The sequence below is a fragment of the Mustelus asterias genome, chromosome 19 (assembly GCF_964213995.1).
Source record: "Mustelus asterias chromosome 19, sMusAst1.hap1.1, whole genome shotgun sequence".
Classification (NCBI taxonomy): domain Eukaryota; kingdom Metazoa; phylum Chordata; class Chondrichthyes; order Carcharhiniformes; family Triakidae; genus Mustelus; species Mustelus asterias.
Genome location: NC_135819.1, coordinates 59,628,375 through 59,652,908, shown reverse-complemented (window position 1 = coordinate 59,652,908; position 24,534 = coordinate 59,628,375). Strand labels below are relative to the sequence as shown.

The 24,534-nt window shown below is 44.8% G+C and overlaps 1 protein-coding gene across 5 annotated transcripts in view; it reads left to right on the top strand.

The window, feature by feature from the left end:
- The first annotated feature begins 3,745 nt into the window (after positions 1 to 3,745).
- Positions 3,746 to 24,534, top strand: part of slc26a5 (solute carrier family 26 member 5) — a 70,066-nt gene continuing 49,277 nt past the window's right edge. For 2 of the 5 annotated variants that reach the window (XM_078235629.1, XM_078235628.1), the window contains exons 1-2: positions 3,746 to 3,896; positions 16,060 to 16,262. In XM_078235629.1, coding sequence (XP_078091755.1) covers positions 16,126 to 16,262 — 137 coding nt within the window. In that variant the 5' untranslated portion in view covers positions 3,746 to 3,896; positions 16,060 to 16,125. Of the gene's footprint in view, positions 3,897 to 16,059; positions 16,272 to 24,534 lie in introns of those variants that run through there. The other 3 variants (XM_078235627.1, XM_078235626.1, XM_078235630.1) reach the window with 2 other exon arrangements.

Below are 24,534 nucleotides of genomic sequence, written 5' to 3'. Positions count from 1 at the left end.
AGGTGTGGCTCTGGGTACCCGCATGGGTCCTAGTTACACCTTCTCTTTATGGGGTATGCGGACCATTTCTTGTTCCAGTCCTACTCTGGCCCCCCTCTACAACACTTTCATTGCTACGTCAACGACTATTTCAGTGCCACCTCATGCTCGCGTCAGGACCTGGAAAGGTTTATCAAGTTAGCTTCCAATTTTCACTCCTCTATCACCTTCACATGGTCCATCTCCGACACTTCCCTTCCTTGACCTCCCTGTCTCCATTTCTGGTAATATACAGTCCACCAGCATCCATTACAAGCCCACCAACTCCCACAGCTAACTTGACTACAGCTCTTCACAAACTACATCCTGTAAGGACGCCATCCCCTTCTTTCAGTTCCTTTGCCTCCACCGCATCTGTCCCGATGATGCCACTTTCCAAAATGGTGCTGCTGATATAGAATCACAACAGTGCAGAAGGAGGCCATTCGGCCCATCGAGCCTGCACAGTCAACAATCCCACCGAAGCCCTATCCCCGTAACTACACACGTTTACATTGATATCCCCCTTGACACTAAGGGACAATTTAGCACGGTCAATCCACCGAATCTGAACATCTTTGGACTGTGGGAGGAAACTCCGGATGCTCTGGTTTGCTCCCACATTCCAAAGATGCGCATGATCCCTGCATCATGGGAAATCTGCCATCTTGACAAAGCTGCATGCTTGCTCCCTCTACCTATCTCTGGGAAGAGAACATTAAATTTATTGAGTTCTTTTTGCATAAAGAGCCTCAGTGATATCCCCACCACACCTCACAACGAATAGGAAGATGTTGCACTTTCTCCAGTTTGGAAAGAAACAAACACATAAAAGTTTAATGCCGCAGTCACCTTAGCATCTACTGGCAATCCCATCCTCTCTTTTCTTTGAGGCTGCAGTTTGGGCTGGAATAAGTGGCAGATTCCAGAACATTTCCTTGGTGAAGCAAAAATATCTGAGGCACTGTTCCTTATTAAGGTTGTGGTTGGAGAATTGCTCCCTGAAGACCTAAGGTGCATATGGCCTTCTGCTCAGTGTCCTTCTTGCCTTCCTCTTCCTCCCTTTTAGCAACTACACTGCTTACAACACTACCTATCTTTTTGATGTCAGCAAATGCGGATATGTGACTTTCTGGTCCATTGACGTTATTAATACTGTGAATAGCTGAGGCCCCAACATAGTCACTGGTCACATCCTTTCAATGAGGCTACCTGCCCATTAACCCTACTCTCTGTCACCTGGTGCTCAGCGAATTTCTTAACCAGGTCAATCATTTACCCTCAATTCGATCAGCTTGAACTTTAGCTAACAGTCTCTTGCGAAGGACTTTATCAAATGCCTTCCAGAAGTTATAGATATAACAGAGGCAATCTTCCCGGTCGGGAAGCTCAAGCAGAGGCCGTTTAGCGGGCTCCCTGCTGGATGTCATGGCCTCTGCGAGTCACCGGCTGCTGGATTTCCGGCACCTTCAACTCCGCGCCAGAAATCGGCACGGAGCTGTATAATTTACTCAAATACTGATTTTAATATATTTTACATCTGATTAGTGGGCCCGGGACTGAAGTCTCTGGGCCCACGAGCCTCTCCCCCACCGGGGAATAGACCCTGCCCACCACCTTTCAGCGTGATTCATGCTAGTGCGCTCTGCAGCGCGCGAGTGTGGGAGATTCATTTTGAAACTCCCACTGAAAAAAAACCAGTGGGATTTACTCCAGTTTTTATGCAAATTTGACTCTTCGAATTTTTTTGGAAGAATCGCCCCCAACATCTGCAGACAATCTATTTTTTAAAATGGGTTACGGGATAGGGCCTGGGTGGGATGCTCTGTCGGAGAGATGGAGCCGGCTTGATGGGCTGAATAGCCTCCTTCTGCACAGTAGGGATTCTATGAAAATAAACTTCAGTAATATTCATCAAACATGACCTGTCCTTTACAAATCCATGTTGGGTCTCTGATCAGTTGAAAAGTCCCAAACTGTTTGGTCACCTTATCCTTAATTATGTACACTGGTAGTTTCCTGTCACAGTAAGAGTTTTAACAACACCAGGTTAAAGTCCAACAGGTTTATTTGGGAGCAAATGCCATTAGCTTTTGGAGCCCTGCTCCTTCATCAGATGGAGTGGATATCTGCTCCCAAACAAGGCACACAGAGACACAAAATCAATTTACAGAATACTGATTAGAATGCGAATCTTTACAGCTAATCAAGTCTTGAAGATACAGACAATGTGAATGGAGGGAGCATTGGGCACAGGTTAAAGAAATGTGTATTGTCTCCATTTCCACATCATAGTTTCCTGTCAGAACAGCTTTGCATTTCTCTCAAATAGATTTCTTTTTGTCTCGATTAATCCGTTCACCTTCATTCCTATCTGTTTTTCTTCTCACGTTCATGTGTCCGATAAGGTTTGCTTTCTCAGATATGACCTTAAACCAAAGCAACCTGCCCTCTCAGTTGAATGTTAAAGATCTTATCATTCAACATACATCACTAAAAGATTTATCTTGTTGATGTTGGTTGAAGCTTGCTGCATGTAAATTGGCTGCTGTGTTTCCTACTTCAAACAGCTCAGCTCTGATGAAGGATCACCCTGACTCGAAATGTTGGCTTTATTCTCTCTCCACAGATGCTGTCAGGTCTGCTGACATTTTCCAGCCTTTTCTGTTTTTGTTTCAAACAGTTCAAAATTGGCTATGAAGCAGTTTGGGACTTCACGCAGTTGTGAAAAGCGCTATGGCAATCCCTGTCTTTTATCACTTTCCCAAGCAAAGGTCTTTGGCTCCAATTCAACTTATTCTGAACGTTCAAGATTTAAATTAGTAGTTCGTTCCATTCAGGTGGGTGGGGTGTTATTATGGCCATATATTACAGAAATTAGATGCATGAGTAAGCCATTCGGCCCTTCGAGTGTGCTCCACCATTCATTATGATCATGGCTGATCATCAAAATCAATATCCTGATCCCCCCATATCTCTTAAGACCCAAGAGGGGTGGCACGGTAGCACAGTGGTTAGCACTGCTGCTCCACAGCTCCAGGGACCTGGGTTCAATTCCTGGCTTGGGTCACTGTCTGTGTGGAGTTTGCACATTCTCCTCGTGTCTGCGTGGGTTTGCTCTGGTTTCCTCCCACAGTCCAAAGATGTGTGGGTTAGGTTGATTGGCTATGCTAAAATTGCCCCTTAGTGTCCTGAGATGCGTAGGTTAGAGAAATTAGTGGATAAATGTATAGGATATGGGAGTAGGGCCTGGGTGGGATTGTGGTCATGACCTTCATCCCTGGTCATCAGACTCAATGGGCTGAATGGCCTGTTTCTGCACTGTAGGGTTTCTATGATCTATGAAGAGCTATATCTAATTTCTTCTTGAAATCACACAATGTTTTGGCCTCAACTACTCGCTGTGGTGGTGAATTCCACCCATTCACCACTCTGTCTGGGTGAAGAAATTTTTACTCACCTCAGTTCTGAAAAGTTTACCCCTTATCCTCAAACTATGACCCGCCCGTTCTGGACTCACGCACCATTGGGAACATTCTGAATCTATCCCCCCCATGTAAGAATTTGATCTTGTCGCCCCCACCCCCAAAAATGTGCACCAGTGGATCACCGCCTTTCACACATAGGCCCATCCCAGAGTGAAGGGGAGGCGGGGCTGAGGGAGTTGCGCAGGCGCAGAGCTCGGCGCGAAGCGGCAGCTCCTTCACCAAGATGGCGGCCCGGGGGCGGGGCCGCGCGCGTCAGCGGGCTGAAGGGGGGACGACGGCGGCTGCTGCTGCTGCGGTGGGGGCGGATTGATGGCGGACTGACTGATTGATTCCAGGTCTTTGTCGGTGAACATTCACTCGGGTGTTGGAGGAAGGAGTGAGATTGTGAAGGTGAGTCCGTCCAGCAGGGTCGTGAGGAGGGAGGAGCGTGAGGAGGGAGGAGGGAGGGAGGGAGGGAGGGGGGCGGTGGGCGGTAATGGAGGCGCTGCTGCATCATGTCCCCTCCCCAGTCACAGCTGCTTTGACATCTCCCTCAGATTGCCGACTGCAGGTTCACTTCCTAATTATTGCTGCCGCTCTTATTTATTGCAAAGGATTAGGGATGAAGGTCATGATGCAATAAAGCTTAACAGTTTGGACAGCTGTGAGGGAGATAATAAACTCTCCTTGGATAAAGGAAACCGGGTGGATAAAAGGGACCCATCACATTTAGCATTTTAAAAGCCTTGTAAATGCCTCCAACTCTCGTAAGTGCGATTATCAATATTCAGTTAAGAAGTGGGATTTATTTAATACACAGAATTGAACACTGGCCAATTCAGTTCTATTCTGCGGTTTGTTGTTTGGAAATAGCATTCTGTATATTTAAATACTTATTTTTGTCAGGATACATATTTTTGTGTGTTTTCTGATGAACTTGCCTCCTAGTTTAGACAAGGGGATGGAAAGTTTGATAACTTTTTTAAAATCCTCAGTAAAAAGCAGTTTCAAGGGCAGGTGGGTAGCAACAGAAGGGAGGTGGGGGGTCTCTACTTTTGCAGGGCTGATGTTGGGAAGCAGAAAGGGGAAAGTAAGATTATGTTTGAGGAAACCCAACAACATGTGACCAAATCACTGGAGGGGAGGCTAAATCCCTACTGAAGCTGAAACAAAATTCTAATTACTACTGGATGATCACAATTGCCACTTTAATGGCAACAGAAAGTAAAGTATTGTAATAACATTGGGAATGGAATTGAAAAGAACTTAGTTTTTTTGTTAGATCTTGGAAATGTGTTGCTAAGTACTATATTCTTAACAACTTGCAGTGTGATGTAGCTGTGTTTGAACAACCTAACAGTTTGTGATTAACAAAATGGAATCATTAACTGATTTTTGATATGTGTAGTCAAAGCAAGGGAAATCAAGTGGAATTGGGCACTAGCTGTGCCATACAAACCACTTGAAACATGACACCAAACATTGGAAGGCAGTCATGTGGCTCAAGAGCAATTGGTTGTCAAAACATGTGATGCGAGCTGTCTAGGAGAGAGAATGTGGTGTAGGATAAAGTATCAGCTGGTAGTATGTGGAATGCAAAATTGGGTCTATTGTATTGGATCGCAAACTGGTGATGTATAGTTAAAGCCAAATACCGCAGATGCTGAAAAACCGAAATGCATACAGGAGACTTTAGAAATACCCAGGTCTATGGAAAAAGGAATAGGAGCTAACATTATGGGTTGATTGGCTATTTTTGTTTACTAATTGTTTAGTTACAAATTGCTAGAGCAAAGGAAGATGAGAACAAATACTTTAACACTGTGCTTTATCACTTGTACAAGAGTGTCTCTTCCCTGCTGGTTTCTTAAATGAGGACTATCAGAAAAGGTGTCTAACAAGAGACAACCTGGAGAAAACAACGACTAGAATACATAAATATAAAGCAAATAACAAGGAAGGAAGACCTATCTTTTCAAATGGCTGAAAGTGGCAAAGAGCAGATAATGGATTCTAAGATTAGTGTTATCAATGAATGGGACATAGGAAACGTGTGAAACTAAAGAGTGACTGAACTGGCACTAGTAACCTGATGTCAGTAGGAACTGGAATGCTTAAAGAGATTTACATTCTAAGTTTAAGTTTATTTATTAGTGTCACAAGTAGGTTTACATTAACACTGCAATGAAGTTACTGTGAAAATCCCCTAAACCCAGGGAACAAAAATCAGAATGTTGCAGGTTCTGAAAATTTGAAGTACGATCATAAAATGCTGAAACTGCTTAGATGGTCAGACCTCATCTGTGGAGAAAGTAGAGAGTTGATGAAACCTTTCAGCAGAGCTGGTTTGTGTGTTATCCAAGAGGTTCCTCAATGCCACTGGCAGATGGATTACAGACCAAGCGATATAATCTGGATCCAAATAGGTAACTAAGCACTGATTATAATGTTTACGCTTGCCAAGCAAATGAACTTTTTGAGACTAAAGCGTTTAACAAGATGTAATTTTTGTCTGATTGGCCTTGTGTTTGAAATTGGGTTACAACTAAAAGCTCTCTTCTAAACTTAACTATTTTGTACCCTTGTTATTTGGTGTTTTAGGTACAGTTTATAGAGATTCCCTCCACATCAAGAGGCATTTAAACTATTTCTAAATATATTCCTTCACCGTGGTTTTGACCAAAGAATCCCTAAAGTGCAGAAGGAGGCCCTGAGTCTACACCGACTCAGAGCATCTTACACAGACACTGCAGTCTCGGGTGCGCTGTGGTAGCAATGGCTAGGATTTAGAATCTGGGGACTGCTTGTTGTTCAAGTCCTAGAGTCCAGGGCCATGTAAGTGCTACAGGATCTCGCAGCAAGAGAGGTGTGGAGAAGGTGTGGGGTGGGAGAGACTGGAGATGGAAGAAGGAGCACCCTCGGGGGACAGACCAAGGGAAAGGGGTGATGCTTGATAGGGAAAGAGAGCCCTGCTACGCAGGTTCCGCCGCCCACACTTCTCACCTGAGGAGGATGATCTGCCAGTGCCCCTCCCCCTGAGCTGCTTTCACTGGCCTCTATTACTTGTTGTGAGACTTCTTACTGTGCTTACCCCAGTCCAACGCTGGCATCTCCACATCATCTTTACTTGCCCAGTGACACTACTAGACTTCTGTTTTCTCCATACTAAGAATTGCATATGGAACTTTCTTTCTAATTTGGGTTAATAATTTATGGATCCTTGGCCGATATTTCAAAAGGCATTCATTTTAATAGCATGTAAATCACCTTGTTGCAAATGTACAAAGCACACTTGTTTGCTTTCTCAATTTAATTTGTTCTTGCATTTGCATTTATTTCATCAGCTGTTAACTTGCTTCCTTGTATCATCCTGGAAAAACCCTTGTTGTAATATCAGTTATTATTTTACTGCACAGCTATGCACCTACAGAATGGTTGAAAAGCAAATTTGTCGACCAAGGCAGCATGACGTCTACTATTATCAAGCGCTAACTGCCAGTCATTGATTTTATATCTAATATTGAAAGTTTTGCATTTACAATGCACTTCCAGGTTGTACTTTCTACAGTGGCCCTTCCCCATTAACATCTTGTCATTTGGCTCAACATAGATTGGGAAGTAAACTTATTAAAGCCCTTCATAATTTTTATGATCTATGTCAAATCTGCTTTTCATATTTTGTTTTTTTGAGTCCCATCACTCTCTCTCCTCTTCCCCCGCCGCCGCCCCCCCCCCCCCACCTCTCACCAAGGAATCCCTTGTTTCCCAATATACATTCTTTCTCATCTTGCTATGTTAGACTTTATTTGACATTTACCTGTCTGACTAAAAACTTGTCTAGCAACTTGGAGCAGGAGTAGACCATTTGGCCCTTCGAGCCTGCTCTGCCATTCAACAAGATCATGGCTGATTCTCTATCTCAACACCATTTTGGGATGGCCTTTCCTGCTCCCTAACTCTTCCTTTTGCTACTGAATCTCCAACTCAAGACATTCCCCCCACATTCGAGACATTCTGAAAATAACTGATCCCACTTTTTATGGAATCTTCCACTCTGACTTTCCTGCTCGTTGTTTCCCCCTCCTGCAAGTCAAAACTGCACCTCTGGCCTTTTCCATACTCTTGTTTAATACTGTATTTAGTATGATTTAATTTCATCAGCAGATCTCCAATGTTGAATATCTCTTTCTCCACCCTTGTATTGATCCCTCCCAAAAATAGATTACGAGTCATTCTGTGGGAAGTGTAAACTTCCACAATCTGAGTAGTAACTCCAGAAAAATAGATGACCTTCAGGATGAATGGTGATTAGAGTAAATTGTGGGAGCCTGGCAGCCCTCTGCTACGGGGATGAGGTGGAAGGATCTGCTTATAGGAAACACCAGCTCAGATTCCTGCGTCTGATTGCCCGCTGCAAGGTGCATTTATATGGATGTCGATTGGTGTTGATGGACTGCTCGCCATTCCCTGCAAAGCTCATCATTCCCTGCTTGCTTAATAGCAGTGGACACCTCGTAACACTGAAAAAGTGCCACCAGTTGTATCTTTGCAAGATCCTACAAATTTGGTGGCAGGAAAAACAGTCCCACAGCAGTGTCCACTCCCAAACCAACATGTCCAGCATCAAGGTGCTGATCACTCAAAACCAGCCACATTGGGCAGAATATGTCGTTCGCATGCCTGACACCAAACTCATCTAGCAACTGTTCTATTCTGATGTCCTCAAAACATCCCTGGGGAGATCAAACATCCTTGCACTTCAGTCCCACGCTCCTGATCTACGGACACCCGGTGCAGAGAGAGGGGGGGGGGTGGGGATGGTGACCTCCTCATGAACCTGCTCCTGGGCCTGGCGAAACGTGCCATTTACCGGTCCAGGCAGCGGGCGATCGAGGGGGCCGTCCATCCTGACTGTCTGCCCCTCTACCGCGGCTACGTTCGCGGCCGGGTGTCCCTGGAGAGGGAGCATGCGGTGTCCACGGGCGCGGTTGACGCCTTCCGCGCCTGTTGGGCACCGCAGGGGTTGGGGTGCGTTATTGACCCTGACAATCACATTTTAATTTGATGTTTTTAAGTTTCCTTTGTACTTTGATTTCTGTTCGGGCTGTTCCCCCTCCTTTTGGGGAGCTGCCCCTTTTACTTTGTCCTGACTTAATCTGAGTTTGTTTATTTGGTTTGACCTAAAAAGAGGCCAACTCCATGGGAGTCCTTGGTTTGTGACCGGCCAAAAATGGTTGCAGGTTCATTTGGGAAGGTATCCAAAACAGACTTAAATTGGGAACTCAGCGATTGAAGTCGCGGCATCATAGAGAGCATGCAACCATCCAGTGATTAGAGGTCGGAGGTTTGGAAGTTGCTGGCAAAAGAATCTTGATGAGTTGCTGCAGTGCATCCTGTAGATGGTATGCATTGCTGCCATTATGCATTAGTGGTGGAGGGAGTGAATGTTGCAGGTGGTGGATGGGGTGCCAATCAAGTGGGCTACTTTTGTCCTAAATGGTGTTGAGCTTCTTGAGTCTTGGAGCTGCATTCATCCAGGAAAGTGGAGAGTATTTGATCACGTTCCTGATTTGTGCCTTGTAGATGGTGGGCAGGCTTTGGGGAGGCAACTGTGATCTTAGTGTCTCTTTTAAGAGAGTTTTTAAAATCATGATGACATTGGTGGGAGGAGCAAAAAAAAAACTGTGCCAGTCAGGTGACAAGGGTTTTTAGTTTTGTTTTGGCTGTAGTGAAAGAAGTCTCTCTCACTGTTTTTATTTCAAAAGTTTTACCAGTTAGCTGAAAACACGTCTTGTTTGGCATCCTGCAGTAAAGAATCTATGTTTTGGTATTTTGAAGATTACAAGTGGTTCCGAGTTTTCAAGATAATTTGAAATCAGCATTCAACCCAGGGAACTGGATTTCAGTATTAAGTGAGCTTTAGCCTGTGTAGTGATAAATGTGTTTAAAGGGGTTTGGAACACATTAGAGATGTTCATTCAGAGTTGTACCTTATGGTGGTGGTTTTGTTTCTTTGTAATTGATAAAAGTTCTTGCTAATTTTCTTACACGTGTTAACTAAATTCTTAAATAAACTTTGATAAAAGCTCCCTAGTGGGTAACTTGAATTACACCTGAAGTGAAACGTCTCATGCTCATCTTGGCCAAATTCAAGATGCAAAACTTATGATTCAGGCGGGTTTCATCAAACACTTTGGGGTTTCTAACCTGAACCATAACACAAGTGAGTCACTCTCTACAGAATTCCCAGCTTCTGATCTGCTCTTGTAGCTACAATATTTAAATGGCTGGGCCAGTTCAATTTCTAGTAAATGGTATCCTCCCATGATAATAGTGGGGGATTGAATGTCATGGGGTGATGGTTAAATTATCTCTCGTTTGGGTTGGCCATTGCCCAGCACTTGTGTGGTGCAAATGTTATTTGCCACTATCAACATAATCCTGAATAATGTTCAGATCCTGCTGCATATGGACAGGAACTGCGTCAGTATCTGAGGAGTTGTGAATGGTCCTGAACATTGTGCACTCATCCATGAACATCCCTACTTCTGACCTTGTGATGGAGGGAAGGTCATTGATGAAACAGCTGAAGGTGATTGGGCTTAGGACACTAATTCCTGCAGTGATTGACCTCCAACAACCACAACCATCGTCCTTCAGTTTTGCTTGGGCATCTACATGCGACACTTGGTCAAATACTGCCTTGATGTCAAGGGCAGTCACTGTCACCTCACCTCTTCATGCTTGGACCAATGATGTCAGGAGCTGAGTGGCCCTGGCAGAAGCCAAACTTGTGTCAGTGAACAGGTTCTTGCTGAGTAAGTACTACTCAATGACACTTTCCATCGCACTTTCCTGTGCAAGCTCCTCCAAATTCAATGGCAAGAAAGGCAGTCCAACTGCAGTGTCCCCACCCAAGTCAATGGGCACAGCATCGAGGGCTAGTCATTCAAAATCTGGTCTGTTGGCCAGAACCTATCATGCCTGATACCAGACTCCTCTTCTGACAGCTGTTCTACTCGGGACTTGTTTGCAGCAGCAGACTTCCAGGAGGACAGTGGAAATGTATTAGGGATGTCCTCAAAGCAGCCCTTGAAATCAAACATTCTTGCCAACTCATGAGTCTCATTGACTTGTGACCGACCAAAATGGAGGCAGTTGACTAAGGAAGGCGTCTAACGTGTGGAAAGACTTGAATGAGGAACATGCATAAGAGTGAGCGCACAAACATTCATACTACCTGGCCCTTCAAGCACCACCTGCCCTGCATTTGGCAGAGTCTGCAGATCATGCATTGCATTTATCAGCCATGTTGAAGCTCATCGAAACTGAGTGGAAGTGAGTCATCTCGATGCTGAGGAACTATTCAATGGTTAGGCTACCATTTCACTAGCAGAAACGTATTGAGCAAGGAGTGATTCTTATAGGAGTCACTGTTCATGAGACATTGATGATTCATGTCTATTATTTGCACAAGTTGGCAGAGTTCTGAAACAGATTATATATTAATGTTTCAACATAATCAAATTTGTTAACCATTAAAAATTATATATCTGAAAAGGAAGAATGTGCATAGCTACAGGGAGCTAAATTGCTCCTTCAGAGATACTAGCGCAGGCATGACTGTCCAAATGACCATTGTGATTCTGCAAAAATAGAAAAAAAGATGCACAGAGAAATTACTAATTTTTAATTGAAGAGTGACATTGATCAGTCACCATATACATCTATCTACAAGGGGTTATGTAAGAGGTTAGTTTTCAACAAATAAATGTGTAGAAAGTGGAAAAACAATTTTAGCTTCTATGTCGATGGTTAAATTTGTGAACCATTGAGTCTCTTTCCAATTGTCTGGTTCTATTTGAGCGACTTTCATTACTCTGCAATTACTTTTAACTGATCAGAAGTTCGATACTAGTAAGTCAAGGGTATTTGAAAAAATAAATATCCAAGTAATTGGGGACTTGGGAATTACTTTAACAGGGGAAAATAAAAGAATTTGGGGAATCTAAAATAACGAGTAAAGGAAGGGAGGTGACAGGGCAGAAATCTTAGGGCTGAGAGCAGGGCAAGGGTTTGGTGCCTGAAGTGAAAGGAGCCGAGAAGGACTAGCTGATGTTGGAAGCAGCAAAGGATTTATGGGGTTATATGCCAGTGTTGTGGACTGCAGTGTTTCTGGTATAGTTTTTTTTTCCCTTTATCTGGTTTGTTGCAGCATTTTATTTCTGCCCCACTAACTTTGCCTTTACTGAATCTACAATGTGTTACTTTGTAAGGATTAATTTTCTGTGCCTAAGATGGAATTAAAATTTTTGCCGACCATTGTAAGATCCAAGTGCGTGTTGAAAGCTACTTTGAAATCTTTTTCCATTGTTGAGTTGTTTTCGTCTTCAAGATGATTCTCACATTTGCTGATTTTAGCCAGATAGTAGTGGGGGAACAACAGCCACATCCGCGCCGAAAGACACCCAGGGAAGGAAAAGAAAATCACGTTGTGTTTCTGCTCCAGATCACTTCTTTTTTCCTGGAAGGGGTGAGGATAAAACTGGGCTCACCAGTGACCTACGCATGGTCTATAGTCTACTCATATTCACCTTGTTATGGCTTGTCAAGATCATTTATAAAAGTACCAGAAAAGGTGCAGACTGTAGAACTGTACCCTAGCAAGGGCCAGGGAGAATTTCCTGAACTAATTTAGCCCGAATCCATTCCTAAATGTGAATATATACAAGTTTTAAACTTTATGCAGTGTGCATACCTTTCTAGGTAGTATTTTCTCTTTTCAGGAGTGTGGGAGGAAGCCAAAGCACCTGGAGGAAACCCACACAGACACTGGGAGAATGTGCAAACTTCAGACAGAAAGTGACCCGAGGCCAGAATTGAACCTGGGTCCTTGACGCTGTGAGACAGCAGTACTAGCCACTGTGCAGCCCTCAACTCTTACAGACTTAAATGTCACTTTAAATACAGTTAGCAACCCTAAATATGCTATAATGACTGTAGTCTGTTTTGCAGCTTTCGGACAGAAAATGAGTTTAGAGCAGCTTGCAGAAATCTCTGTCTTCAAACAATTCCCAGTTAGAACTGCAAAAGCCTCTTCTCTCTGCTACAGGCCCAGGACTGCACATAAACCACATCATCATGTGACCCTGCTAATCACTCTAATCAGAAATACCAGGGGAACTTAAGTGAAGAAAAGTCCATTAACTCTACTTAACTACCTGCAAGGTTAAAATGAATAATTATCCTGCTCTCCCAGCATCTGAGCTGCATTCCCACCAGACACACGGATGACCTGTAGAATAACGCTGAATTTTTAAACATTCCCCTTTAAACATAAACTAGATATATATTTGCACTACTATCATCACACTCTATATAGCCTTGAACTTTGCAGGTATTTTAATATTTTGGTATCTGGGTTCAATTTGAGGCCGAACAGACGGAACTAATTAGAGATGGGTTTTGCTGAAGTAACTTCTTGCTAAATTTATGTTGACAGAATTTATTACTTTCTAATGGAGAAAATGTTTAATAAGCCTTCACTTAAGTTGACAGTAATGGAATTTGTTTTTAACAGTTGCTGGATGATAACCAGTGTTAATGATCAGCAGTCTAATCAAGTTTACTTTCAGTCCTCTATCCTAGAGGTTCTTAACATTTTTGCTTTTGAGGTCCTTGTTTTTTTTTGACTTAATGTGAAACTTGTTGCTTTGGCTGAGCAACAATTCTGTCAAGATCAACAAGTGCATGTTCATACAGGCTTAGTATTTTGTTTTGATAGGTATTGCTGAATATTCAGCCTCGTGCCAAACCACAGTCTCTAGTTGCATATCAGTGTTTATTCAACCCTGAACCAAACTTGCCCCAACCCCAGTTTTGTGTTCAAACATAAAGCCATCCATTCTTGCATCAGTAATGTTGCCTATTTATCCCTGAAACACCTTCACTTTTGTCACTTCTAGACTCCACTGTCAATGTTTCCCCTGGTCAACCTTTCATCCTCTGTAAGTTTCACTTTATGCAAAACTGAATAAACTCTAACTTGTCCCACTCATCTAGTACTTTCTCCTGGTGCCTCAATAACTTTCATTTAATATTCTTGTCATTGCGATTAATTCTTTTCCTGCCTCTCTCTATCACTCAAACAATTTTCTTTGTGTGGCACACACCACTTCCTACACAAAGGCGTTAATTTTCCTCTGACTCTAATCTGCTTTGCATTCCTCTTCCCTTCGACTCATCATTGTCCAAGCAATCATTTATTCCTCAATCAAAGCTAATAAAACGTATTATTCTCTCGCTGTTGTTTATGGAACCTTGCTGTGTATAATTTGGCTGTAAAACATTTTGAGACACTCTGAAACTCTCCCTAAAATTCAACTTCTACTTCCTTTGACTCTAAAAAGAGTCCTCCTTAAAACCAATCTCTCGCCTAGCTTTTAATTGCTCCTTTCCCCAGTTTCCTTTTCCTGTCTGGTTAGTTGGTCCTTCCAACACTTCAAATCCAAAGTTCTTATCCTTGTTTTTAAATATCCCTTTGATTTTGTGCCTCAATTTCTCTTTCTCCAGCACTGAACATACCTGGCCTCCCAACTGGAGCTGTATTCCTCTGACTCTGGCCTCTTGCTTATCCCCTTCAGCCTGTTTAAATGCCATATAATGAACTTCCCTCAAGCCTGTTCCTGCCTCTCTCTTACCCCCCCCCCCCCCCAACCCTCCCATACCCCATATCCTTTGATCTCTTTTGCCCTAAGAATTGTACCTAACTCCTTCTTGAAAACGTACAATGTTTTGGCCGCAACTATTTTATGTGGTAGTGAATTCCACAGACTTACCACTCTCTGGGTGAAGAAATTTATCCTCACCAGTCATAAATGTTCAACCCTGTATCTTCAGACTGTGAACTATGGTTCTGGATACCCCCACCATCAGAACATCCTTCCTATATCTACCCTGTCTAATCCTGTTGGAATTTAATAGGTTTCTATGAGATCACCCCTCTTCTGAACTCCAGTGAATATAATCTTAACTGACTCGATCTCTCCTCATATGTCAGTCCTGCCATCCCAGGAATCAGCCTGGTAAACCTTTGCTGCACTTCCAGGTGTGGTCTCGCCAAAGCCCTGCATAATTGCAGCAAGACATCCTTGCTCCTGTATTGGAATCCTCTCGCTATAAAGGCCAACATTCCATTTGCAGCCTTTACTGTCTGTTGCACCTGTATGCTTCAGCAGCTGGTGTACAAGGATACCCAGGTCTCATTGTACATTGCCCCCTCTCAATTTATAACCATTCAGATAATTTGCCTTCCTGATTTTGCTACCCAAGTCGATAACCCCTCAAATATTTACATTGTACATCTGCCATGCATTTGCCAACTCATTCAGCTTGTCCAAAGCACACTGAAGTACCTCTGTATTCTTTGCACAGCTCACCCCTGCACCTCCAGCTTTGTGCCATCTGCAAATTTGGGGATGTTACATTTAGTTCCCTCATCTAAATCACTAATGTATATTGTGAATAGCTGGGATCGCAGCACCAATCCCTGCAGTACCCCACTAGTCACTGGTGAAGATGTAGATACGTGATCCAAAGTTTAGCTCAGTCAAAGTTGGGTGGGTTAGTCATGTTAAATTATCCCTTTAATATCTGAAGAGGTGTCGGTTAGATGGATTAGCCATGATAAATGTACAGGGATAGGGTGGGTGGTGGGCCTAGCACTTCAGAGTTTTGGGCGGTGAGGTAGTGTGACGCTTTGGGCGTTGGAAGCATTGGGTCAGGGGGAGTGGCGGAATACCATTGGGGATATCCTGAGGAGTGGGGGTCGGTCTAGTCTATAAAAATAGTTAGTCTGAAGTTTGTGCTTTTTTTCCCTTCAAACTCTTGAGTGTAAACTGGCGGAGCCATCTGCAGGCAATTTAAATCACTTTAATGCATGTCAGTTATGCAGCCAAGCTAATCAACACCTGTGGTAGAGTGGCCCCTTTAAGGGGGTGGGTGCTTGAGTCACGTGACTCCCAGGGCTCATCAGGAAGAAGCGTGCAAACCGCCTATCAGGTGTTAGGCCGTGGGCCTTGGTAGGAGGGAACCTTCAGTTTGAGCTTGGGAGTCGGTGGGAACAGACTGACGGCACAGTGGTTAGCACTGCTGCCTCATAGCACCAGGGACCCGGGTTCGATTCCTGGCTTGGGAAACTGTCTGTGCAAAGTCTGCATGTTCTCCCTGTATCTGCACGGGTTTCCTCCCACTGTCTGAAAGATGTGCTGGTTAGGCTAAATTCTCCCTCCGTGTATTCAAACTGGCACTGAGTGTGGCGACTAAGGGATTTTTACAGTAACTTTGTCGCAGTGTTAAAGTAAGCCTACTTGTGACACCAATGAATAAACTTAAAACTGTATACAAGTTCTTAAGTTTAACTTTCATTTAATAAATCACCATTGTGGTTCAGGGCTTCCTCATTGTGGTATCTCGCGCAATAAAAGCATCCGTACCTTGAAAGTGGGAGAATTAGTCTCTACAATCTGTTTCAATTTCAAATCGCAATCTAATTCCATTGTCTGCTTTCTTATAGTTGACTCGCTGAAAACAACACTTGCAACTTCTTCTACACAATTTGATTAAAAACTTTATTTCCGGTATGGAGGTTTCTGAAATGAGTCTCCCAAAGTACAATGTCAGCCGCCCAGTTTATAATCTGGAATCTTTTCAAGCCCATCTACATAGGAAGGAGAAACTGAAGCCGTCTAGAAGCGCCAAGTTGCTGCAGTATTTTCGGTATGTTTTGTAAGTTGCTATTTTATGAAAGCTTCAACATTACAAACTGAAGCAAGACTACTTGTGATGACATAAAAGCAAAATGCTGTGAAGGCTGAACTAAAAATGAAAGGGCTGGAAAAACAACAGGTTTGGCAGAATCTCTAGGAAGAGAGAAATGGTTAATGCTTCAAGTCCAATTTAACTCTTAAGAACTGGATTTTGATGAAGCCCCATATTGGACTCAGCGTTAATTCTGTTTCTCTTTCCAAAATGCTGCTAGACCTGCTGAGTTTCTCCAGCACTTGTTTTTACTTGCGATAAAGTTTCTCTTGATTTATTTTGTTTTATTCTGAAGTATTTAATCTCTTGCCCTCCTTCTGCAGCCACTTCCATCACTGTCCAAACAAGTGACCTGCTTTGTAGTTGGCTGCCAGCTGTATAGTAGTTGATTTGCCTTCAGTTGATCAAATTTTCTCCTCCCATCCTCTTCCCCAAGTGGGAAATGCAATGTGGAAGTTGCAGTGCAGGGTAATCTGGCATGAATTCCCCATGTTGTGTGACTTTCACTAAACTCTGCTGATAAATATTATCTTGTGGGAAGGCATGTTCAAATATTTTTGTTATGATACAATAAGGGGAGTTGGTTCTGTGCATGTTCAATGTTCCCTATTCTGATGTTGTGTCTGTGCCTCAACAGCAAAAGCAATTTTCTTTACAGTATTCAGTTATTATTTCCGGTAACTAGTTCCATCGTCCATATGCCATCCTAAATAACCAAGTGTCACTTTGGAAGGAGAACCTAATTTTCCATAATCATCTTAAAGGAAAATTTGACACTTCATGGAATTACCTTTCACTTTTGAGAGTTTTCATGCTGGCTCCCCAAATGGCTAATTAGTTAATTCTGTGATAATGAGCCATGAAGATCCTATGTTCATCTGAACTGAGTTCAATGTGGATTAGATTAATCAATACCATTTGCACTTGGCACATCAGATATTAACTCCTTACAATTTGGCGTAGAACTATAGAATCTTGCAACACAAAGAGAGGTCTCTTAGCACATGCCCCAGCTCCCCTGTCCACCCATGAACTTGCAAGTTAGTTCTCTTCAAATACATGTCTAATCGCTTTTTGAAAACTTAAATGAAACTTGATTCCACAACCCTTTAAGGTTGTGTTCCTGATTCTAACAACCATGTGTGTCAAATAATTTCAAAAACTTATTTGCCAGAAGAAACAAGGTAGAGGCAACTGCCAAAGCCCCATATCTTTTGGAATATCTCTACATCTTCCTTTAACCTTATCTATCTCAGTTTCTCAAATCTTTATCCCTGTTATCATCCTGGTAAACCTCTTCTGTACTCTCTCCAAAACCTTGACACATTTTATACAATGTGCTGTCCAGAAATGTACCTACTATTCCAACTGAAACCTAAGCAGTGCTTTGTAAAAGTTTAGTATGACTTCCTTGTTTTTGTATTTGGTGACCCTCTTTACGTAATCAGATATCCCATCCACTTGATCATTTTCACTGTCATCTTCAAAGATTTGTGAACTTAACACTCCTAGGATACCACCTCAAATTATTCCCTTTAGATTATACTGATGAAGTACAAAGCTATTTTGTACCTATGTTATAGAGTAATGGAAACTAGATATCAAGATTATAACCTTAGGGTTTGCCTGATTTTATAAAATAATTGATACTCTGTCCCATTTTATTCCACAATCAAATTGTGATCTTCAAATCTTTGCCAGCTATCTATTATTCTGTATATCTGATTAGCCTTGATCTTGCAGTGTTTTAGAGCTAGGCAAATTTTAGCTTCTGAGGTAATGGATTAGGGAAAAAATGTTCTCCTTTAATTGTATAGATCAATTGTGTGTGTGGTGTGTGTGTCAACTTTGAAAATCTGACCTCCAGTGACTTTTTGAAGGTCTGTCTATAAATTTCCATCCATGCTCAGCATAAGGTAAGTCAAGCCTTCTGGGAATTGGGTACTAGATTTTTAGTTGAAAAATCAATGCATGTGAGCACTGTGCTAATGAACAGTAGCATTAGGTGTTCAAAATTTATTGCACAGCTATAAACTCCAACATAAATGCTTCTCTGGAACAAATTTTTCCCACAATATAGTCCTAAAATGAAGTTCGCAATATAATTTATTGAATCACTTCAAGCAACCAGAAGAATAACTTTTATTTTCCTGCAATTTTTGCAAGTTGGCCTTTGAGTATCGTTGAAGTAAATTTAAATATGCAGTTATTGGAAGAAAGGTAGCGAATTAAATATTTTGAAATGTTTATTATTTTCTCCTCATTTGCCCTGCTGCTCTCAATTGGGAAGAAAATATAGTCTAGAAACGAAAACAAAAATTGCTCGAAATACTCCGCAAGCCAGGTAGCATCTCTGAAAAAAGAAACTGAGTTAATGTTTTGGGTTGATGACATTTCGTTGGAATTGGAAGCAGTTAGAAATATGGCAGTTTTGAAGCAAATGTCGAGGCAGGGATAGGGAAGGATATAATTAAAGGTCAGGGATAGGGTTGAAGAGAGGAGAGATTAAATGACAAAAAAAGAATGATGGTACAAAGCAAAATGGGGAGGTAATGGGACAGTAAAGAGATAAAAGACGTATCTAGCGGGGCTGTAAATGGGAAAGCAGAGTCATCTCCAATGGCTGCCAACCAAAAGGCATTAAATAAAATGGGGGCAAAGGTTGTGATCTGAAACTGTTGAACCGAATGGGTGGCATGGTGGTTAGCACTGCTGCCTCACAGCGTCAGGGACCAGAGTTCAATTCTAGCCTCAGGTGACTGGTGGAGTTTGCACATTTTGATTTATTATTGTCACATGTATTGGTATACAGTGATAAGTATTGTTTCTTGTGCGCTATGCGGACAAAGCATATTGTTAAATAGAGAAGGAAAGGAGAGGGTGCAGAATGTAGTATTACAATCATAGCTAGGATGTAGAGAAAGATCAACTTAATATGAGGTAGGTCCATTTAAAAGTCTAATGGCAGCAGGGAAGGTGTTCTTGAGCTTGTTGGCACGTGACCTCAGACATTTGTATCTTTTTTCCAACAGGAGAAGGTGGAAGAGAGTATGTCTGGGGTGCGTGAGGTCCTTGATTATGCTGGCTGCTTTTCTGAGGCTGTGGGAAGTGTAGACCAAGTCAATGGATAGGAGGCTGGTTTACATGATGGACTGGGCTTCAGTCACAACCTCTTGTAGTTTCTTGTGGTCTTGGTCAGATCAGGAGCTGTACCAAGCTGTCATATATCCAGAAAGGATGCTTTCAATGGTGCAGCTTCAAAGGTTGGTGAGAGTCGTAGCGGACATGCTGAATTTTCTTAGCTCCCTGAGAAAGTAGAGGTGTTGGTGGGCTTTCTTAACAATAGCATTGGCGTGGAGGATCCAGGACAGATTGGTGATCTCCCCGTGTCTGCGTGGGTTTCCTTCCGGGTGCTCCAGTTTCTTCCCACATTTCAATGATGTGCAGGTAAAATTGATTGGCCATGCTAAATTGACCCTTTGGGCCCGATTTTACCATTGTGTTGCACCCGTTTTCGGGCACGAAAACGTGGTAAAGTTGGGGTGAGGTCATTAACGCGATCCACGCCTGCGCCCGTGCAAACGCCCACCTTACCAAGGCCCAAAAATGGCCGCGCTCCTATTCGTGCCCGAAACAGGTGCAACGGCGATTTACATGCATTTGCATGCATTTAAATTGAATTAATGGGCTGCCCGCCCAACTTTACCAGCATTTCCCCCCTTACCAACGTGTTCGCGTGTCCAGATTCGGCGCGAAACGGATATGCTCGGCAAAGGTCTGTTTCGGGTGCTCCAACTTCTGAAGAGGTAAGTTCAGAACTTCCAACGGCTCTGACTCAAATTGGGGGAGGGGAGGCGGGTCAGATCAGATCATTCTCTGGCGAGGTGGGGGGAGGAGGGAGGCAGGTCAGATGTATCTCTGGTGGTGGGGGGGGGGAAAGAAGAGGGAGGCCCGATCATTCTCTGGTGAGGGGGGAGGGAGGCCTGATCATTCTCTGGTGAGGGGGGAGGGAGGCCTGATCGTTCTCTGGTGAGGGGGGAGGGAGGCCTGATCGTTCTCTGGTGAGGGGGGAGGGAGGCCTGATCGTTCTCTGGTGAGGGGGGAGGGAGGCCTGATCGTTCTCTGGTGAGGGGGGAGGGAGGCCTGATCGTTCTCTGGTGAGGGGGGAGGGAGGCCTGATCGTTCTCTGGTGAGGGGGGAGGGAGGCCTGATCGTTCTCTGGTGAGGGGGGAGGGAGGCCTGATCGTTCTCTGGTGAGGGGGGAGGGAGGCCTGATCGTTCTCTGGTGAGGGGGGAGGGAGGCCTGATCGTTCTCTGGTGAGGGGGGAGGGAGGCCTGATCGTTCTCTGGTGAGGGGGGAGGGAGGCCTGATCGTTCTCTGGTGAGGGGGGAGGGAGGCCTGATCGTTCTCTGGTGAGGGGGGAGGGAGGCCTGATCGTTCTCTGGTGAGGGGGGAGGGAGGCCTGATCGTTCTCTGGTGAGGGGGGAGGGAGGCCTGATCGTTCTCTGGTGAGGGGGGAGGGAGGCCTGATCGTTCTCTGGTGAGGGGGGAGGGAGGCCTGATCGTTCTCTGGTGAGGGGGGAGGGAGGCCTGATCGTTCTCTGGTGAGGGGGGAGGGAGGCCTGATCGTTCTCTGGTGAGGGGGGAGGGAGGCCTGATCGTTCTCTGGTGAGGGGGGAGGGAGGCCTGATCGTTCTCTGGTGAGGGGGGAGGGAGGCCTGATCGTTCTCTGGTGAGGGGGGAGGGAGGCCTGATCGTTCTCTGGTGAGGGGGGAGGGAGGCCTGATCGTTCTCTGGTGAGGGGGGAGGGAGGCCTGATCGTTCTCTGGTGAGGGGGGAGGGAGGCCTGATCGTTCTCTGGTGAGGGGGGAGGGAGGCCTGATCGTTCTCTGGTGAGGGGGGAGGGAGGCCTGATCGTTCTCTGGTGAGGGGGGAGGGAGGCCTGATCGTTCTCTGGTGAGGGGGGAGGGAGGCCTGATCGTTCTCTGGTGAGGGGGGAGGGAGGCCTGATCGTTCTCTGGTGAGGGGGGAGGGAGGCCTGATCGTTCTCTGGTGAGGGGGGAGGGAGGCCTGATCGTTCTCTGGTGAGGGGGGAGGGAGGCCTGATGTATCTCTGGTTGGGGGGGGGGGGGGAAGGGTGAGGGAGGACAGATCGTTCTTTGGTGGGTGAAGGGAGGCGGGCCGGATCATTCTCCGGTTGGGGGAAGGGAGGAGGAGGTGGGTTAGATGTAACTCTGGTGGTAGAGGGTGGGAGGCCAGATCGTGCTCTGGTGGGGGGCAGGGGGAAGATTTCTAAGTCTGATCTGAATTGCGCCCAGATTCAGCACTTAGAATGAAAATGGTCAAATTGGGCCCTTTGTGTCAGAAGACTAGCAGGGTAAATACGTGGGTTTACAGGCAAAGGACATGGGTGGGATTGTGTAGTTACAGGCTTGATGGGCTGAATGGCTCCTTCTGCACGGTAGTGATTCTATACTACACGTTGTTCATTCCAACATGCAACATTTCACTTATTGGCATCAAATTGCATCTGTCACGTGTTTCCCCGGTTCACCAGTCTCTCTCTCCTACACTGCAGCATATTCTTGTCTCAGGTAAGACAGCAGCTGCCAAATGGCATACATATTTTTGTAAGCAGCTAAGTACCAATTGGCAATGTGAAGTCGCCAATGGGATCAGAGGTGAGCTGGCAAGGTGGATACAAAACTGGCTCTGTCAAAGAAGACGGAGGGTAGCAGTGGAAGGGTGCGTTTCTAAATGGAGGGTTGTGACAAGTGGTGTTCCTCGGGGATCAGTGCTGGGACCTTTGCTGTTTGTAATATATATAAATGATTTGGAGGAAAATGTAACTGGATTGATTAAGTTTGCGGATGGCACAAAGGTTGGTGGATTTGCAGATAGTGATGAGAACCATCAAGGGGGGGGGGGGGCGGGGGGAAGGGTGAGGGAGGACAGATCGTTCTCTGGTGGGTAAAGTTTCGGGCACGAAAACGTGTCCCCCCAACTTTAAAAGTCAGTTACCTGGGATGTTCCCCCTCATTGTTCCACTGGAGCAAGCTGAGAGGGAGTGATTGGAGGCAGCAGTGCTGGTGAGAGATTAATTGAATTGTTTATTTATTTAATTAGTCAGCTAGTGTGTGTTTTTTTTGGCCTTTACTTTTGCAGTAGTATTTTAAGTTTAAAGTGAAAACTGGAAGTGGGCTGCTAAGGAGTCTGGGAAGGGTTTTTTAAGCGCGTGAAGTATAAAAGGTAGGCTGCAGTATACAGCGGGCAGCATCGGGAGCGGTCAGGGGAGTGAGTGGGAAGCAGAGTGTGAGCTATAAGGCTTTGGCTCACAGGGCTTAGGCAGAAAGGGCGAGCAGGGGTGAGTTTAATTCATTTTTGCTGTTTCTACCTGGTACTGGCAAGGTATCTAGAGGGGATGGGTGTGCAGGCAGTGCTATGTTCCTCTTGCACTATGTTTGAGGTGAGGGACGACGACAGTGTCCCTGCTGATTACACCTGTGGGAAGTGCACCCATCTGCAGCTCCTCCAAAACCGTGTTAGGGAACTGGAGCTGGAGTTGAATGAACTTAGGATCATTAGGGACGCAGAGGTGGCCATAGACAGAAGCTTTAGGAATACAGTTACTCCAAGGAATGAAAACAGATGGGTGACGGTGAGAGGGGCTGGGAGGAAGCAGTCCGTGCAGGGATCCCCGGTGGTCGTTCCCCTTAGCAACAAGTATTCCGCTTTGGATACGGTTGAGGGGGATGACATACCAGTGGTGAGCCGCAGTGATAGGATCTCCAGCACTGTGTCCGTCTCTGTGGCTCGGGAGGGTAAGGGGCAGAGCGGGAGGGCAATAGTTATTGGGGACTCGTTAGTTAGAGGGATAGATAGGAGGTTCTGTGGCAGCAAAAGAGACTCACGGATGGTATGTTGCCTACCGGATGCCAAGGTCCGTGACGTCTCAGACCGTGTTTTCCGGATTCTGAAGGGGGAGGGGAAACAGTCACAAGTCGTGGTACACATTGGTACCAACGACATAGGTAAGAGAAGGGACGGGGATTTAAAGCAGGAATTTCTGGAGCTGGGCTGGAAACTGAGAGCCAAGACAAAACATGGGGTCATCTCTGGTACATTGCCGGTGCCACGTGATAGCGAGTTGAGGAACGGAGAGAGTGCAGTTAAACATGTGGTTGCAGGGATGGTGTAGGAGGGAGAGTTTCAGATACGTGGATAATTGGAACACATTCTGGGGAAGGTGGGACCTGTACAAACAGGACGGGGTGCACCTGAACCAGAGGGGCACCAATATCCTAGGAGGGAAATTTGTTACGGCTCTTCAGGGGGGTTTAAACTAATTTGTCAGGGGAGTGGGAAAAGGAGTTGTAGTCCAGAAGTCAGTGAGGGTGGTGAGGTATTGGGGAAGGTATCAGGGTCAAGGGTGGGTACCGGTAGACAGGAAGGTGGGTTGAAGTGTGTCTACTTCAATGCAAGGAGCATCCGGAACACGGTAGATGAACTTGGGGCGTGGATTGGTACTTGGGACTACGATGTTGTGGCCATTACGGAAACGTGGGTAGAACAAGGACAGGAATGGTTGTTGGACGTTCCGGGGTATAGATGTTTCAGTAAGTGTAGGGAAGCTGGTAAAAGAGGTGGAGGAGTGCCATTGTTAATCAAGGATAGTTTAACGGCTGCGGAAAGGCACTTCGAGGGGGATCTGCACACTGAGGTAATATGGGCTGAGGTTAGAAATAGGAAAGGAGCGGTCACGTTGTTAGGAGTTTACTATAGGCCCCCAAATAGTAATAGAGATGTGGAGGAAGAAATTGCTAAGCAGATTATGGATATGTGTGGGGGTCACAGGGTAGTTGTCATGGGGGACTTTAACTTTCCAAATATTGATTGGAACCTTTGTAGGTCAAATAGTTCGGATGGGGCAGTTTTTGTGCAGTGTGCAGGAGGGTTTCCTGACACAATATGTGGATAGGCCGACAAGAGGTGAGGCCACATTGGATTTGGTACTGGGAAATGAACCGGGTTGATGAAGGTAGGGCAGTTGATGTCATATACATGGATTTTAGTAAGGCGTTTGATAAGGTCCCCCATGGTCGGCTTATGATGAAAGTGAGGAGGTGTGGGATAGAGGGAAAGTTGGCCGATTGGATAGGTAACTGGCTGTCTGACCGAAGACAGAGGGTGGTGGTCGATGGAAAATTTTCGGATTGGAGGCAGGTTGCT